The 17,357-nt window shown below is 42.5% G+C and overlaps 2 protein-coding genes across 5 annotated transcripts; one reads left to right on the top strand and one right to left on the bottom strand.

The window, feature by feature from the left end:
* Positions 1 to 615: 615 nt before the first annotated feature.
* On the top strand, positions 616 to 6,606 carry LOC135630706 (uncharacterized). 4 transcript variants are annotated; one of them, XM_065137849.1, is made up of 5 exons: positions 616 to 909; positions 1,017 to 1,465; positions 1,569 to 1,657; positions 2,803 to 2,883; positions 6,264 to 6,606. In XM_065137849.1, the coding sequence occupies exons 1-5, from the start codon at positions 798 to 800 to the stop codon at positions 6,268 to 6,270; spliced, it is 738 nt and encodes a 245-aa protein (XP_064993921.1). In that variant the 5' UTR covers positions 616 to 797; the 3' UTR covers positions 6,271 to 6,606. The 4 variants fall into 4 exon arrangements, with proteins under 4 accessions (XP_064993921.1, XP_064993922.1, XP_064993923.1 ...); XM_065137850.1 differs by having other exon boundaries at positions 617 to 909; positions 2,803 to 2,895; positions 6,261 to 6,606; XM_065137851.1 differs by lacking the exon at positions 2,803 to 2,883 and having other exon boundaries at positions 622 to 909; positions 6,261 to 6,606.
* Positions 6,607 to 13,299: 6,693 nt separating this feature from the next.
* On the bottom strand, positions 13,300 to 15,466 carry LOC135631344 (probable WRKY transcription factor 31). Its single transcript, XM_065138939.1, has 5 exons — positions 15,001 to 15,466; positions 14,717 to 14,923; positions 14,343 to 14,636; positions 14,149 to 14,262; positions 13,300 to 14,059 (listed from the first exon to the last, which is right to left on the bottom strand). Exons 1-5 carry the CDS (start codon positions 15,376 to 15,378, stop codon positions 13,421 to 13,423), a joined length of 1,632 nt encoding a protein of 543 aa, XP_064995011.1. The 5' UTR covers positions 15,379 to 15,466; the 3' UTR covers positions 13,300 to 13,420.
* Positions 15,467 to 17,357: the final 1,891 nt, after the last annotated feature.

The following is a 17,357-nucleotide window of genomic DNA, read 5'->3' as shown; positions in this document are numbered from 1 at the left end:
AATGAAACTGATGTAGAAGATTAAACTACAGAATATATATAATCCTAAAATTATTAAACCATTATAACAAGTGTCAAAAATTATTTCTCACATCTTTCTCATCAATCTTCAATTTATCATATTTCATCATCTATTATTTTTTTATCATCAATCTTCTTTGATTAAGAAGAGAAGAAGAAGGAGGAGAAAGAGAAAAAGATGAAAAATGAAAGGAAAAAAAAGATTATAGATAAAGAGTAAAAAAGTTTAATTAAAATTAAATTATAAATTGAGAGCATATTTATTTATTTTTAAAAATAGTTTAATAAATATTTAATTTTTTTAATATAAGGATTATAAATAATAATAAAAAATAACAAATAAAAATATAAAAAGCCTAATATTAAAAACTATTTTTAGGTAAAATGTTCAAACAGAAGTGATTTAGCACGTGACCTCAAAATCCCACCCAATCATATGCCATTTGGGTTGCTTAAACCGAGGTGTTGGGAGATTTGAACTTTGTGAAGGAAGCCTTGGAGAGAACCAGATACTGTCTCCATGATGGCAATTAAAGAGGAAGAAGAAGACAACATGGGAATCTCCCCGCTTTCCACTTTGCTTCAAGACGGAACTCTGTCCCCATCGCCCCCATCCTCATCAGAGCGCAGTGCTCCTCTTCTCTCCGCTATAAGCCCCCAAATCCTATCCCTTTTTATCTTCCCAACGCCCATTGCTCATTGGCCCCCTCGCTTCAATCCACGGCCCCTCATCAAACCCTCCTCGTCTTCCCCCCACCTCCCCCATCCCATCCCATCATGCCGTCAGGTGCGAAGAAGAGGAAAGCCGCACGCCGCAAGAAGGAGATGGGACAGGGCGCCCACTCTCCCCATTCCCCGACCTCCCCTCCCGCTCCTCCTTCTCCTTCAGGTAGTAATCGTCCTTTCCCTCTTTTGCTCTGTCCCCGTCCCCCTCCTCTTTTCTAGTGTTTGCCCGGCCACTCTGCTCATCTCTGTGCTCTCTCGTCAACGTAACAGGCGGCGGTGACGGCCACGGCCACCACCGGGAGGAGGACAGCGCCAGCAGCGGTGAAGAAGACGCTGCCGATCGTGAGACCGCCGTGGTCAAGAGGGAGGAGGCAGCCGCGCCTGTATCGAAAGAGGTTCAAGAAGTGAGCGTGGAGGTGGCACCCGTGCCTGCATCGGAAGAGTCCCAAGAAGTGGGTGTCGACTTGGTACGGGATGGAGCTCCAGAGGCAGGCGTCGTAGCGGATTTTCCGGCGGTTGTTCCTGTCGATGGGTCTTCTTCCGCGAAAGAGGAGGTCGTGGAGGTTGCCGAGCCTGCGGCCGAGACTTCCAAGACCTCGATCGATGTGGACTCCTTGTCACATGGAACTGAACAGAAGCCAGTCACTGTCCTCAACAATTTGGTCAGCCAAGTGCCTCGTGAGAACACCGAGCTATGCCGTGGGACAGCCGATTCTGAGGCGAGTACCACGAGCACCGATCTCCGTCTTCTGTTACTGTTAGCATATTGTTTTTTGCTAACTGCTAAGTGTTTTATGGGGATTGATTGGATTGACCTATCAGGTTTCAGTAACACTACTAGAGCGCCGAGCCACCTGGTGGAATTGCTGTGGATTATTTGATGTTCTTACAGGATCCAGAGAAAATAGCAGGTTAACAAATTGTTGACTGCTATCCTTTTGTTTTTATTCCTTAAAGATTAACTTATCTCTGCATTAGTCTTCTTCCACCTGATGAAAGTGTTGTGAAATTGCTTCTCCTCTAGTTGGTTCATGAAGTTTATCTCTTTTTTTCTCTCTATCTTGGACTATGTTTTAGTTGCTCAGATTGTGTTGAGGATTAACAAATCATATAGGATTAGGACAGAGATAGGAAAGATACTATTGGAAACGGTTACTTACCAAAGTAACCATGTAGGTGTGACTTCTGAAGTACAATATTGAGGTTACTGAAGATGGGGTGGTCTCTTTCATGGCTTTGACCCTATCCTACAATGTCTTGGGTCTATGTGCTTACAATCCCTTTATAGATATTTGTGGTATTGTGATTTAGAGATAGGGCATTCTATAATGTAGTATATATCTAATATTTGGGTTTCTGAACAGACATCAGTTTTGGTGAAAACTGAGTTTCTTTGTTGGGTTAGGAAATACCATTTTTGTATTTAGCTCCATCATAATTGAAGCTCCTGATCATGGGCTGTTGACATATGCCTATCAGCCAAGCTGCATAATCTTGTGTTTTGTGTTGAGTGATTGCCTAGTCCTCTCTTGACTCGTCACCCTATTCTTTGTATATGGTTTCCTTGTTACAACACACAAGATGACAGAATATTTCATGAGCTGTTTCAAATGTACACTTTTCTGCGCAGAAGGGGTTACATAAGATTAAAGGGATTACTTAAAATACTCATGTTAGAAGGAAAAGAACAGGATTTGTGTGGCAAACCAATGGCTGAGAAGAATACAACTTCTCATATATAGGCAATGGTCGCATATATGTCCTTTTTTTTAATTCCAATTAATTTATTCTGTACCATCTTTTTTTTTAATTCATAAATTACACTGAAGTGTACAATTATATCTTAACTGCCCCTGCAATTTACTCTTGGAGAGGTGATATCTCTAGGCATTAAATTAGATAAATTACCTTATATCATTCTTTGTTGATGTACTCACTGTTCTTTTATTTAGTGGCAAATTTGATTCATAAACATAAGAAATTAGTCATTTATTTTTAGTTGGACATCATCATCTTATTTTTTTGAGATTTTTCAGTATAACATCATATCTTATAGGTGTTTTTTTAAGAACCACCGTCTTTTGAGTATTTACAATCAATCCCAAAGGAACACCTATAATTTGAAGTGCACTTCCTGGTAAGAAACTTGGTAAGTGAGCCTGCAGTTTTAACCCTTCTATTTCTTTCTTAAATTGAACATGAAGTCATTCAATAGCTCCACCTCTATCACGCAATGGCATGCCTTGGTGGTTCACTTGTTGATGGTATTGCTCCTTGCTAGTGACGCACGGAATGATTTCATGCAAATAGGCACCATCTTCTTCATGCATGTGGCGGGATGGAGTGGGACCTTCATGTAGAGCTGGAATAGCTTGATATTTTCACATAAATGTATTGAAGGAGTGCTGGACGTTGAGGAGATCAAAGACACTTAGGGCAAGGCCAGTGTGCTTGTAGGCTTGGTGGAGAAGCCATGATGATGTCAAAGAAGCAATTGTAGCTTGGATGAGGAGCATAATGGTGGATAGTGAGGAGTATGAGGGCAAACGATTTAGCTAGGATGCTCATAGGCATGATGGAGGGAGAGCATACCAGTGCCCAGAATTACAATGATTTTCACGGAGATCTTCAGCTGGGCGGTTAGGCACCCTGCAACATAATGCAACGATATGGGCCCACAAGAATCTAGTAATAGATTAACATAAATTAGTCATCTACTAACACAGTTGAAATGGATTAAGTTAATAAGAGCATATCTAATTCTTTTACCTAATTTTGCACTTGTTTCTTTTATAATGATAATTAGGATGCCTAATGTGCTTAATATGCACTGAAGGCATTAATCTTTAGCTTCCATTATATATGGAATGAAATCCATTGTGACAATTGATGTTGATATCCTCCATAAACAACTTTAGTAACATTATGGAAGTTTTGATTGCCATGCTATTTAGAGTTTCTTTACCGCTACATGTGCAACACCTCGATTAATCTCATATCGAAAATGGGCTAAGATTAAGATTGACTTATAAAGGTTTAATGAGTGTACTCCTATTAACTTCAGCTTAAGCATTTTGATTAGTAATTTAGGCTAAATAAAGTTAATAGGTTAGTTATCCCATCAGGTCGAGTCATGACAATTAGTACCAGGATCGGCTTAGTATGCGGTATGATGAGGGGCTCGAATAGGAAAGGGCTACTTGTTAACGGGGTTAATGAATGTGTCATGGTATAGAGTCACCTCTAGGTTAAGCCTCACATACATCATACTATGATTTGATTTGGGCTATGCTGGGCCTTGATGAGGCCATCAAGTCCTTTAGTGAGGGAGATTGTAGCACCTTGATTAGTCTTACATTTTTAACTTTAGATTAAGTATTTCAGTCACTAGTTAACTTTGGATGAATGTTGGGAAGTTAAGGAAATAATATGGCACTATAGTGGTGATAACAATGTTGAGCATGTGAAGATTTACAAAATTAATAGCTCTGATAGAGGATAAGATAAGGAAGAATCATTTAAGATAGTAAGATCATGTTTAATGTTGTGGTTATAGGTAAGGTTTTTAATCTTGTACTGTTCCAGCATATCGAGCGGAGAACACAAAGCAACTTACGGTTTTTGTACATGATTGTGGACGTGAAGGAGAATAACTCCCCCCACCGACGGGCAAAATGCCTTAGGGCCGACTGGTGCATGCACGAGGGGGAGTGGCGAAGAGGGAAGGCTTCCGAAAAGGGAAAGTTCTCGTGGCCCTCCAACGCAACCTTCATGGGTGAGCTTTGCTCCGGCCGGATGGAAGGCTTTGGGACCTTCATCGAGTCGGAAGGCAACACTTACCCTAGCTCCTGTGTCGCCAACCGAGAGCATAGGTTCAGATGCAAGTGGTACTCCAACAACGACTATCACAGGCGCGGCTAGTGGCACAACCTACAGGAGGGCTACGATCGATACGAGTGGCGGAGCGGGAACCAATATGTCGGCGAGTGGCGGAACAATGTAACATCCAGTCGTGGGGCACTCATTTGGGCTAATGGCAATTGCTACAACGACCATTGGGAGAATGTTGTGCCGAAGGGGAATGACGTGTTCGCTTGGCTAGATGACAATTGTTACGTAACGTCAAGTACAGGTCGGTAATGGTCGAAATTTCAATTGTTATTGCCCGATATAACCTCGTATTACCCGATACGAGGCAAAAAACCTAATACCACTCGGTAGTGAGCGATTCTCATGTGCCGATCTATTGACGGGTCGGTACATACCACCCGTACCAGGTGGTATGGTACGAAATTAAAAACCCTGATTACAAGTGAGTCAATTAAAATTAATGACGTATGGAGAGGTAGAGGGAGACGAAAAAAGTTTACCATAAACTATATTTTTTAATGTTCTTAATTTAGTTAGATATGTTATGTTACAAATAGCTTAATGGTGGAAAAAGATCCATATGGCTATAGTTGGGATATTTTGACTTGTTATTGTTACGATAGGTTTCCAAGTTGCCATATACTTTTAGCTTGAAGATTATTACAGCTCAAACTTGCTAAAAAAATGTGTGAATGGTAACCTTGTTAATTTCATGATTGATTTGTTTGTTATATATGATATCTTTGAGGATAGGTTGCTGTCTGAACTTGAAATGGTTTGTGAATTACCCTAGAGATTTTACAATAATTTGTGTGATGTTACCGCCTAAGTTAAATTTATGATTTTCTCATTAATTCTAATGCTTTTCTTATCTCTTTTGACCTTATTATTTGGAGCTTCTGATACCAATTTGAAGCCACCAGAACTGACAAAACTACAAACATTTATGATAAGTTAAATTGAAGTTTTCATCTCAGCCAAAGGGTTCAATATTCACATTGAAATTTACTCTACAAATTAGCTTCTAACATTTAAAGCCCAAGAAAACAACTATTTCATACGCTTAGGCTAATTGCTATTGATTTTCCTTAATAATTTTCTGGTCTGATAATTTGTTGGTTATATTCAGTAATTGCATCCAATCCATACTAACTTCCTATGGGATTTTTTTCCTTAACAATTGTCTGGTCTGATAAGTTGTTGGTTATATCCAGCAATTGCATCCAACCCGTACTAACTTCCTATGGGATGTATTTCGAGATTATATTTGGTTTGTTCAGAAGATGCATATTAAATGTCAGAAAATGGAGTGTTTTTTTTCTGGGATTGTTTAGGGTTGCAATATATAAATTGGTGCCATCTCTGCTGATCTCAATGATTTGACTATTCCCTACTGTCTCTAAATCGTTTTACTTTGTTTTCCAATCGACAACTTTGACTACTTGTCTGCATTTTTATTCCTTATCAGATAATAAAACTTGTTCTTGATATCCTAGATGACATTTTTTTTGTCATCATATTCATGCTGTGATACAGATTACTTTTGTGTCTGTTACTAAATTTGCTGTTCATATTTGGTTTACAAGATAAATTGCTTACGTTTCTCTTTTCACCCTATTATGTTTCTCCGATTTGGCCCTGTAGCAGGACATGATGATGCAAAAAGGAGACATGAATAAGAACTGCTTCAGGATGCCTTATTCTTCAATGCTTATAAGAGTATGTGCTGCACAAAGGTACTTCAATGTTGGCAACCCGACACAGTGGCACGATACAATTCCTTTGTTCTGACGTACGGATGTCATGTAGCAGTAGCTGCTATCGGTTCTTTTTCATTGGTACATGTGAAACCTTACCATTTGTTATCCTGTTTATAGTCTTCTTTTTATGCCAAAAGTTTGCTTGTTGAGTCTTGGCAGTCACAATTCAATCGGAATTTGTTCTCGTCTTCTGTATGTTAGTAAAAGCTTGATTTGAATCATGTGTGACATATTCTTTGGTCATGTTTTATTAACTTATGGCTTCATTAGAACTTTTAAGCTGATTTTATTTTATTACCTTCTATTATTATTTTTTTGGAGGAAAGAGTGAAAAGAGTTGTCTCCACCTTGTTTTCATTCAAATTATAAAGCGCATTCTAATAGATCTAAGGCATTGAATTCCTTGAAGTGCATCACATCACTTTGATATCTCTGGAATCATTGTTATGACCTGCATCATATGTTGAATACATTTGTAGGAGATATGTGGTGAACAAGAAAAAAAAAAAACAGATATCATTGGGACCATAAATTCAAAAAAAAAAAAAAAAAGTTGAATGTCATGTAATATTTGAATAAAGAATTTTAAAATGGGGGCAAATAGCTAAATTTTGAGGTGGTGTCTATTAAGAGTAAAATTATGGTTTAGAATGGATGAGATTAAGACCTTTCTTTTGTATTTTAGGTAATTATGAATGACTAATTATTATTAATTGTCTTATAGTGTTGCTCCCATCACTTGAAATCATTATCATTGAAAATACTGCATAAAAATCCATGTTCAGCTTGTATTTGTATTAATGTAACTCCAAGTCATGTTTCTATTTCTTGAATAAATTAAAACCTTTCTTTTGTATTTTAGGTAATTATCAATGACCACTTATATTAATTATCTTATCGTTTTGCTCCCATAAACAATCATCATTGAAAATTTTGCATATTATTATTATAGAAATAAAATAGAAAGAAAAAGATTGTATTGATTGAAACAATACATAATACTTCATATTTATACATTTAAAAGTAAAAATATTTTCAGATTTACGATATCTCATCATGTAATTAGGGAGATCTTAGCTGTTATCGAGGTTGTTATCATGAGAGATCTTGATTGTTATCAGTTTTGAGGTAACTTCAAATCATGTTTCTAAGAAAATTAAAACCTTTCTTTTGTATTTTAGCCAATTATCAATGGCCAATTATATTAATTATCTTATCCTTGTATTTATTGTAGTCATGTTTCCATCTCTTGGATACCGATGTGATTACCCTCCGGCACAAATTCTCGTTACTAATACAAACAATTGAAGAGAAAGAGAACACTGTTTCCATTTCTCTTTCTATCCTTCTCTCTCACTTTTTGTTTTCTGACCAATTGCAGCTTTAGAAATACAAATTTCTCAGAATATGAACAGAGACGAATTTTTTCAGATTGATTCAACAAAGATTTTTAGGACTGACAGCTTATCAATCATATTTCTTTTAATTCAGAAAGGAAAAAAAATTATCTTTTTTTTTTTCTCTCTTCCCAATCATCATTTTGTCACCCTTATTAGCTTCTCATAATTCTCTCTCGATCTGATGCAGCCTCTCTCGTGCAAGACAAAACATTATTCTCCAGTTAAGATTTCTTGTTCTCGGTCCAATAAGATATTGCAAAAGACCAACTTAGTCTCATCCTGTCGGTGTCAACCTTTTAAGGGGTCCAAATTGGCTTCGACTTCGACTTCGTCTCCTCCTTGTCTGCAATGCCGCCCCTCTCCTTTTCTTCTTCCGCGGCCTGCTTTTTCACGTGCATGGACGCAATCGTTGACCTTCCAACGACGACGCGTGGTAACGCCGGCCGTCAGAGGTCCTTCTCGATCCAATTGGAGTAGGGGAGATGAACGAGCATGAGGGAGTGACAAAGGTCGGTGTACACTTATCGATTACATGATTCTATTTCTATCCGCAAAACTGATAACAGAGAGATTTTCTGATAAAAGAGAGATATTCTCAACTGTATAGCAGATGAGATTTCCTCAACTGCATAAGGAAATCTCTCTGCTCAGTTAAAGAAATATCCTCTTTTATTATGTATAAATACACTTCAAATGATACTACTTGAAGTGTGCCTTTTTGCTTTATCATTATAATTTTATTCTTTATTCTCTCATTCTGTCATGGTATCAGAGCGACGTTCTCCTCTTTGAGTCTTTTAACCTCACCCATCAGAGGCCATGGAAGCTGCTGCTGCATCATCATCTTCCCACCTTTCATCGCCGCCAGCGCCCCGTCACTGACCCTCTGCTCCAGATTTGCCAGATCTGCTCTGCTTCCGCGTGCTGGTCCATCGACCAGCTCCTGGCCTTCTCCCTCCAACGCCTCCGCCACCGCTGTCCTTGACTCCGGCAACATTATCCTCACTGCTTCCGAGAGGACCTTCTGGGTGCAGGCCTCCCAGCAGCCAACATCCTGCTCTGCCTTCGTAGAGACAAGCAGCCTTCGGTAACTTTCCACGCTGCTGCCTCATTGCCAAGATTCCTCACTGCTGATCTATTGCACATAGATCTGCAGTTGTCTTGCACAAAGCTGATCACGCCACTGGTTGCATCATTGCCCAGAGTCCCTCCTATAGAACTGCTGCATAGAAATCTACAGCTTTACACCATCTTGCATAAGTCTTTTCCTTCAACGAAGACCTTATTCTTTCACAGATCTTATTTGCCACCACCTCAGGTGACATTGATCTATACCAACACTTCTTTCTCCCTGATCATATCTTTCATATGTCATCATCATCTACCTCTGATGCTCCCATTACTGTTCCCGCAGGGAACCATAGTATCTTCCCACATACAAACCTTATCTCCATAAATGCAGCAACCCTCATCCCCTTCAAATTATCCAACGGTGGTAACTACGCATCATAGTGTGCTCAATTTTTTAATATACTATTTGGCTATGATCTTCTAGGCTATGTCGATGCCTCTCTTCGTTGTCCATCGGCGATGCTCAACATCCCAGGCGCATTCGATCCAGTACCAAATCCGGATCACAAACTATGGTTACGCCAGGATCGCCTCATTCTTCAAGCAATTCAAGCCTCGGTCGCTGGATCCCTTGCCCCACTCATTTCTTCATGTGACACTGCTGTCGAAGCTTGGTGCAAGTTGCAAACCACCTTGGCCAATCGTTCTCGCACTCGCATGCTTAGTCTTCTATCCAGCCTCATGAAGATAAAACAAGAGGGAAGTAATATTGCTGATTATCTACATAACATAAAGGTTATCATCGATAACTTGGCCTTGGTAGGTCATTCCCTCAGTGATGAAGAAGTTACTGTTCATATTCTCAATGGCCTCGGAGACGAGTACAAGGAATTGGCAGCAGCAATACGGGCGCGTGATTCACCAATCACATTCGAAGAACTTTTCGACAAGCTGATTGACTTTGAGATATATCTCAAGCGCGAGGACAAACCGCCAGGACCATCCATCACAGCTCAAGTCACTCAAAAAAGGAGGGGCAATTCGTATAACAAGATTGTCAACAAAGGTTTGACCAAGACACCTTCTGAACCTATGAGCTCCAAACCAACTATTCCTCCTCCTCATCCTCAACATTCCAATCACAACAACCAAGGTGGCTTCTTCAATCATCCGCAGTCCTGGCGCCCTCACTACACAAACCAACAAAGAATTGTTTACCAACTATGTGATAAAGTCGGTCACTCTGCAAAGGTCTGTCGATCTCGACCCAGACTTCCTGCTCAATCACATTGGCCTCAAGCAAATCTCACGACTACTCCAACGACCAGTGATCATAATTGGATTGTGGACTCTGGCGCATCCCACCATATCACCTCAGATCTCTAGAACTTGTCCATCCACAACAACTATGGTGGCACTGAGGACATCATCATCGGTGACGGTAAAGGAATTCCTATTACTCATACGGGTTCTACACTGCTTAATTCACCTACCACAACCTTTACACTCGATGATGTTTTATATGCACCTTACATTAAACGAAATCTCATTTCCGTTTCTCAATTTTGCAAACAAAATAATACCTCCATTGAATTCTCTTCCTACTCTTACAAATAATAGGGTTGTCACTTATTGTGATGCTTGTCTTCATAATAAAAGTCATAGACTTTCTTTCAGTGTTTCCTCTATATCATGTTCTAAACCATTTGAAATTATTTATACTGATGTTTGGGGCCCTGCTCCTGTCACTTCTTTTGACAAGTTTAGTTTTTATATTATTTTTATCGACTATTTTACTAAATACACATGGCTATATCCTCTTCGTCATAAATCAGAAGTTTCAAAAGTCTTTACCAACTTTAAAAAGTTGGTTGAAAACTTCTTTCAGTCTACAATTAAAACAGTCTACTCTGATGGTGGAGGTGAATTTCAAGCCCTCACATTCTACCTCTCAACTTGTGGCATCCAACACCTTAAGTCACCCTCACACACTCCTCAACTAGTTGGCTCTGCTGAACGTAAACATCAACATATCGTAGAAACTGGTCTCACACTTCTACATCAAGCCTCCATGCCACCAACTTTTTGGTTTATCGCCTTTCAAACTGCTGTCTACCTTATTAATCGTTTGTTCACTCCAATTCTTCAATACCAGTCTCCATTTGAAAAACTATTTTCCAAATCCCCAAACATTCAAAAACTCAGAATATTTGGTTGTTTATGTTATCCGTGGCTACGTCCTTATGCCCCACACAAGTTAGCGCCAAGATCTAAAGCTTGCATCTTCATAGGATATTCTCTTGAGCATAATGCTTTTCGGTGCTACGAACCACAATCTCAAAAAGTCTTTATTTCACGGCATGTTGTTTTTGTTGAATCTGCCTTTCCATTTCAAAACCATGAATCTCCTACCATTCATACCACTCCGACAAATATTCATTCCTAGAGTATACATTCGATCCCCTCAAACGAACCTCCTCCCACACCATCCAGTCCTATTGTTGAAGATCCACACTCTTTTGTTCTCCCGGTTCAACAACTCTCCACTCCCCCCATTCCTTCTCCCCTTCCTTCTTCACAAGTCTCCCCTACCACTGAAGTCGTATCCTCAGAAACACAACAACTTTCTTTACCTAGTGCCATCGATGTATCTCAACCTCTCTTGGATCCTGTCGATGCCTCTCCACCACTCTTACCAATAACACAACCTGCAGTTCCTAGCCATCCAATGACAACATGCTCAAAAAGTGGTATCTTTAAACCACGTCAGGTTCTCGACCTCCATACTATCACCAATTCTTCTCTTGAGACCAGTGAACCCACCACAATTACTCAAGCACAAAAATCTTCACATTGGCGTCAAGCTATGTGTGAAGAATATGATGCTCTTCTACATAACTCCACATGGACTCTTGTACCCTCTCATCCTGCACAAAATATCATCGGGTGTAAATGGGTATTCCGAATTAAGCGAAACCCCGACGGGTCCGTTGCTCGATATAAAGCACGATTGGTAGCCAAAGGGTTTCATCAACGACCTAGAGTTGATTTTACAGAGACTTTTAGTCCTGTAGTTGAACCCACAACAATTCGGCTTATTCTAAGTTTGGCCATCTCTAGAGGTTGGAACTTACGACAACTGGACGTTAACAATGCCTTTTTACAGGGGACTCTAACTGAAGATGTCTTTATGCAGCAACCCCCTGGCTTTGTTCATCACCAGTATCCGAGACATGTTTGCAAATTACAAAAAGCCATTTATGGTCTCCGTCAAGCTCCCAGAGCTTGGTATACTGAACTTGGATCGTTTCTGATATCAATTGGCTTCATCAACTCCAAGTCTGACACCTCTTTATTCCTCCGACAACATCATGGCAATACAATATATCTTCTAGTTTATGTAGATGATATTGTTGTTACAGGCAATGATCCCTTGGAGGTTCAGACATTTTTAAATCAATTGGCTGATCGATTCTCCCTCAAAGACTTAGGACCATTGAGCTACTTTCTGGGAATGGAAGCAACATTTACATCCTCCGGTCTCTTCCTCTCTCAAAGAAAGTATATTCAAGACTTATTATTAAAGACAAATATGCAGGAAGCGAAAGTAGTTGCTACTCCTCTCTCTACTGGTGAATCACTCAAATTATGTGATGGCAGCCCTACCACGGACTCAACTCAATACCGGCAAGTACTTGGCTCCTTACAATACTTGGCTCTCACCCGTCTAGATATCTCATTTGCAGTCAATAAATTGTCTCAATACATGCACCAACCTTCTGCTATACATTGGTCTGCGGTTAAACGAATTTTGCGATATCTTAAAGGGACCCTTGATCATGGTCTCTTTCTCCGCAAAACCACTCAACTTCATCTCCATGCCTTTGCTGATGCTGATTGGGCGGGAAACTTTGATGATAGAACCTCCACGTCAGGGTATGTCATCTTTCTTGGGTCTAATCCAATCAGCTGGAGTTCTAAGAAGCAAAAGACAGTGGCCCGGTCTACAATTGAAGCTGAATATCGTGCTATTGCTACCACTGCTGCTGAACTCAACTGGATCACAAATCTCCTCAAGGAACTCAAAGTTAGCTTTACTCATACTCCCACAATATATTGTGACAATGTTGGAGCTACCTACTTATGTGTCAATCCAGTGTTCCACTCGCGCATGAAACACATCGCCATCGACTTTCACTTCGTGCGAGATCAAGTTGTCAGACATTAATTTCGTGTCTCTCATGTCCATACGGCTGTTTGTTTCATCGATCTAAGATCGGTATCCTTGATAGGAGCTCGATCTTGCGGGGGCATGATAACAAAGAGATATTCTCTGATAAAAGAGAGATATTCTCAACTGCATAGTAGATGAGATTTCCTCAACTACATGAGGAAATCTCTCTGCTCAGTTAAAGAAATATCCTCTTTCACTATGTATAAATAGACTTCAAATGATACTACTTGAAGTGTGCCTTTTTGTTTTATCATTATAATTTCATTCTTCGTTCTCTCGTTCCGTCAAAAACAACCGAAAAATCAAGAAAACAAGGCAACAGTAGTGTATTAGTAATGCCTATTGTTGCAAGCTGTAAGATTTCTTGGCGACGTTGTCGTTTTGGCTGCTGTTGACGGCCTGATCATTACCGCCGATGATGGACTTGATGGCAGCGGCGAGCACCGCTGTGAAGTTTGGGTCGGCCGTTATGGCAGCTGTTGCCGCGTTCACGGTTTCCTCCAGTGAGGACGGCATGGTCGTCTGCGGCTTTGGGTGTGGGAATTGGGTGGCGGCCATCCCGGACGACACTTGCAGCCCCGAGAACCTCGACTGGTTGAGTAGTGTCTGGCCGAAGACCGGCGGCAGGGACGGAGGCTGAGGCAGCGCACCGAGGGCCGGGAAGGGGAACTGGAATTGGCCTGCGGGCGTCCTCTGGGACTGCAACGGATCAGGGCTTCGGGTGAGATCCAACGTGACGGTCGGGAAAGGAGCGGAAGCCGATATGGTGGCGACGCTCGAGGAACAAGGGAGAACAGCTCGTGACAGGAAGTTCGAGTTCATCAGCCCATCGGCGCTCGACGTGGAACCCGAGAAGAGCGTCGATGCCGCGGCCGAGGTGGCCGATGCCATCGCCATCGCTGCCGGTGGGAGGGGGTGGTTGTGAGTGCCCTCATACGTCGTTATCAGGATCGATCGGTCGTCGGCGCACCTTTGCACCTGATCGAAGAAGCACGCAGTGGATGCTGAGTTGCAGCCATCATAAACAGTGACGCACGAATGAATCGAGGAAACCGATCGGCATTTACCTGTTTGCGGACGGGGCAACCGGTGGCCATGGTGCATCTGTAGTAAGCTCTCGGGCACGGGTTCCCCTTCGCAATCTTCTGCCCATACTTGCGCCATTGACACCCATCGGTGATCTGCAAGACAACCGGATCAGTTCAGCCGATCGATGAGTGCCAAACCCCTACTGGTCGTGAGCGGTGGTGAACTTAATTACCGTGGGGGCTTCAGATCGAGCTCGAACAGAAACACGAGTCCTCCTCATGGTGGATTCCTGCTCGGCAGTCGCTGTGGGGGTCAATTCAAGTGCTTCGCGGGGGTTACCTTCGTTCTTGTGTAGACCGTAACCCATCGATCCCACTTCGACGTTTTCCGGCGTCGACGAGGATCGCTCGAGACTAGCAATTGACGAGTTGGAGTGCTCGTCGACGTCGGCGTCCGGACCCAAATCCAGGAACTGCCTCAGGACGCGAGCTCCTCCTTGGTCGCCATTTTCGGCATCGATCTTTTCCTGGATGAGAAAGCGATTGATAAGCTCGGGTTCTCTGATTGCTTTGATGTGGATGAGTCGGTGAGCGATCGATCGATTACCTCATGTGCTTGCGGGGTTCTGTTCCGCTGCTGCATCAGTGTGGCCAGTTGCATCCGGAGGGCACTGTAGCTGGAGTTGACTTGGCTGAGCATTCCCCTTAGCTTCTGGTTCTCTTCGTTCATGCGTGCCAATTCCGCTTGCATGGCTGCCATCCCATCGTCCACCGATTCCTTAGCCGTATCGCCGTTGCGCAGGTGCAATCCAGTCTGAGCATATCCAAACTCACCAACATAAGACATCTAAGATGTGCATGAAGACGTTCAAAGGTACTGCAATCACCAACCTGAATGGTGAGGTCTTCTTTCTTGATACCAAGACTTGGCACCTTCAGATCGAGATCTGTCTCCACCGGGCTTGCTGCAATCGTATCCTTTTTCTTCTGCTTCTTCTTCTCATCGGAGAAGAAATCCACCTCATCCGCGACGACCCGCTTGCTTGTCAACGCCTCGTTCGCCGTCTCAGCATCCCTTCGGGGATTTAGGCTGAACGGGAACTCGATGGTGCCGGCGCCACCGTGGTGGCCGCCGGAGTCCATAGGCTGTTTGCGCTTCAGAATACCTCCACCGCCGTAGCTCAAAGACGAAGCGAGGAAAAGAGGAGCCGATGTGTCCAAGGTGAGCACTCCTATGCCACCGCTGTTGTCCATATAGCTCTGTGTCATGAAATGACTGTGGCAGGATCGAAAAGGAAGAGATCAAGGGAAGGCAGAACAAGGAAGAGAGGAGATGACAAGTCCGAAGTCTTGCTCTGGTGCGATGAGGAGGGCAATAATAAGGGGAGGGGGGAGTAGCCGTGGGCGGCGCCACGATGACATCAGGCGGTGCGTCAGCGCTCTCGGCGGTGAGGAAGAGACGGGGCTATACTTACCACCAGAAGCGGAGGAAGAGGGTTAACCTTGAGATGGACGATCAGAATCGGCTGTCTACCTGGCTTTTTATTGGACAGAATATTACGTGGCACCCTACGCTTGAGAGGTAGATGAACGGGTACACTGTAGTGAAGTAATCTATCAGGAGTCAACGGACGAATAACAGTTCAACGCGAGGCTTCCCACGTAAGAGGGCGGGCCAATAGTCAACTCTTTGACTGGACCCACCGACTCTTCCTCTATCGACACGAGACACGGAACACGAGATCCTCGCCTTGAAAGTGCGGGGCCGAGACGTTGCCGACATCAGCTCTCGTCGCTCCTGCGAGGCAGACTTGGCAACTCATGTCTCGGCCGAAACAGGGATCGGAGGTACTCCCACAAGTTCGAGTCCGTTACGAGCAGTCACGTCGACGGAAGAGTAGCGGCGAAGGCAACACATAGCTGAATTTTATATCGTCCTTTTGACTTCTTCGGAGGACAGAAAGAGTTCTCCTCGCAAATGGAAGTAATATTCTTGGGCAGACAAGGAGAAGTATCGATGCATCATCATCATCTCAATCTCACTTATTCTTACCAGTTGCCATGTCTCCATTGATACGAAGGAACCTTTGACTTTCGTTAGGGCAGGCAAAGCAAAGCCGCAAAGGCTTACCCGAGGAGGAACGACGGCAAACAACAGCTCATTTAATTTCCTCTCCGTTGCTTTTGTTGACTGGAGATGGACAGTGGAGGCTGCTTTGCTGTCGGCGAATTACACGGAGAAGCTGAACAGACGCTGAAAAGTCAACCAGAATAAAGACTAGCCCTTGATCTAAGGAGCCAAAAGTCAGCGGTGCCAGGTTCATTTGATCTTTCTTTATCTCTCTCTCTCTTGTTTGTCCAACCATCACTGATTCAAACAACGCAGCCAAGGATACAATAGTGTTGTGATCCAAGTACAGTTTGATGTAAGAGAGAGGGTGATGGATGGATCTGGTCAACATGTGGTCAGAGACCTGCTGCTGTATGTACAGCGTCGAAGAAAGACAGACATTGCAGAAAACAATATTCTACGCAAGACATTACTGCCCGTTCCCACACACGAAAAAAAAGTCACAAGAGCAAGTGGTGGATTCTGGAAATCGCTCCAGATTTGAGACTTGAATGGTAAGCTAGCTTTGGTATCTTGCACACTGACTCTTCCATTCACACGAGGGATAGCCGCCATTAGTGGTGCTACACGTAGGTGGGGATTGAACATGAAGCTGCAATTGCAAGCAGGGGGGGCGACAGGTAAACGACGCAACGCCCTTCGGAACATAAAGATGTAGATCTGATGCAGCGTAAAATCTAATGGTGTGCATGCAGAGTATGCATTGATTCGTGGACGCCTCCTCCTGTATCATATGCCTTACCAACAAGAAGAGAGAGAGAGAGAGAGACCCAAGGAAGTGTACTGTGCATGTTGGGAAGAAGCTTCGTGGGAGACGGAAGCGTTGACTGAAATTACGATGGCCGGTGATAAGACCACGTTAGTACGCGTTGACTGAGACACCGTTGGCCGATGATAAGACCACGTTAGTACATATGGACTCTGAAGGTCGAGGTCAACCTGCATTGACCGACATATTATATATATATATATATATATGAAACATCAATCTATCCACCGATTCAAAGCAATATATAGATAAAAATTCAAATCATAGAAACATCTATGGACGAAGATTTAAGACAATAAATAGATGAGATCAAAGTTATCCTCCCCCATAAGTAACAAACAGACAAAT

Source organism: Musa acuminata, chromosome BXJ3-2 (genome assembly GCF_036884655.1).
Source record: "Musa acuminata AAA Group cultivar baxijiao chromosome BXJ3-2, Cavendish_Baxijiao_AAA, whole genome shotgun sequence".
NCBI lineage: Eukaryota > Viridiplantae > Streptophyta > Magnoliopsida > Zingiberales > Musaceae > Musa > Musa acuminata.
The sequence above is the reverse complement of the archived record's forward strand: the minus strand, read 5'-3'. Positions and strand labels throughout refer to the sequence as shown.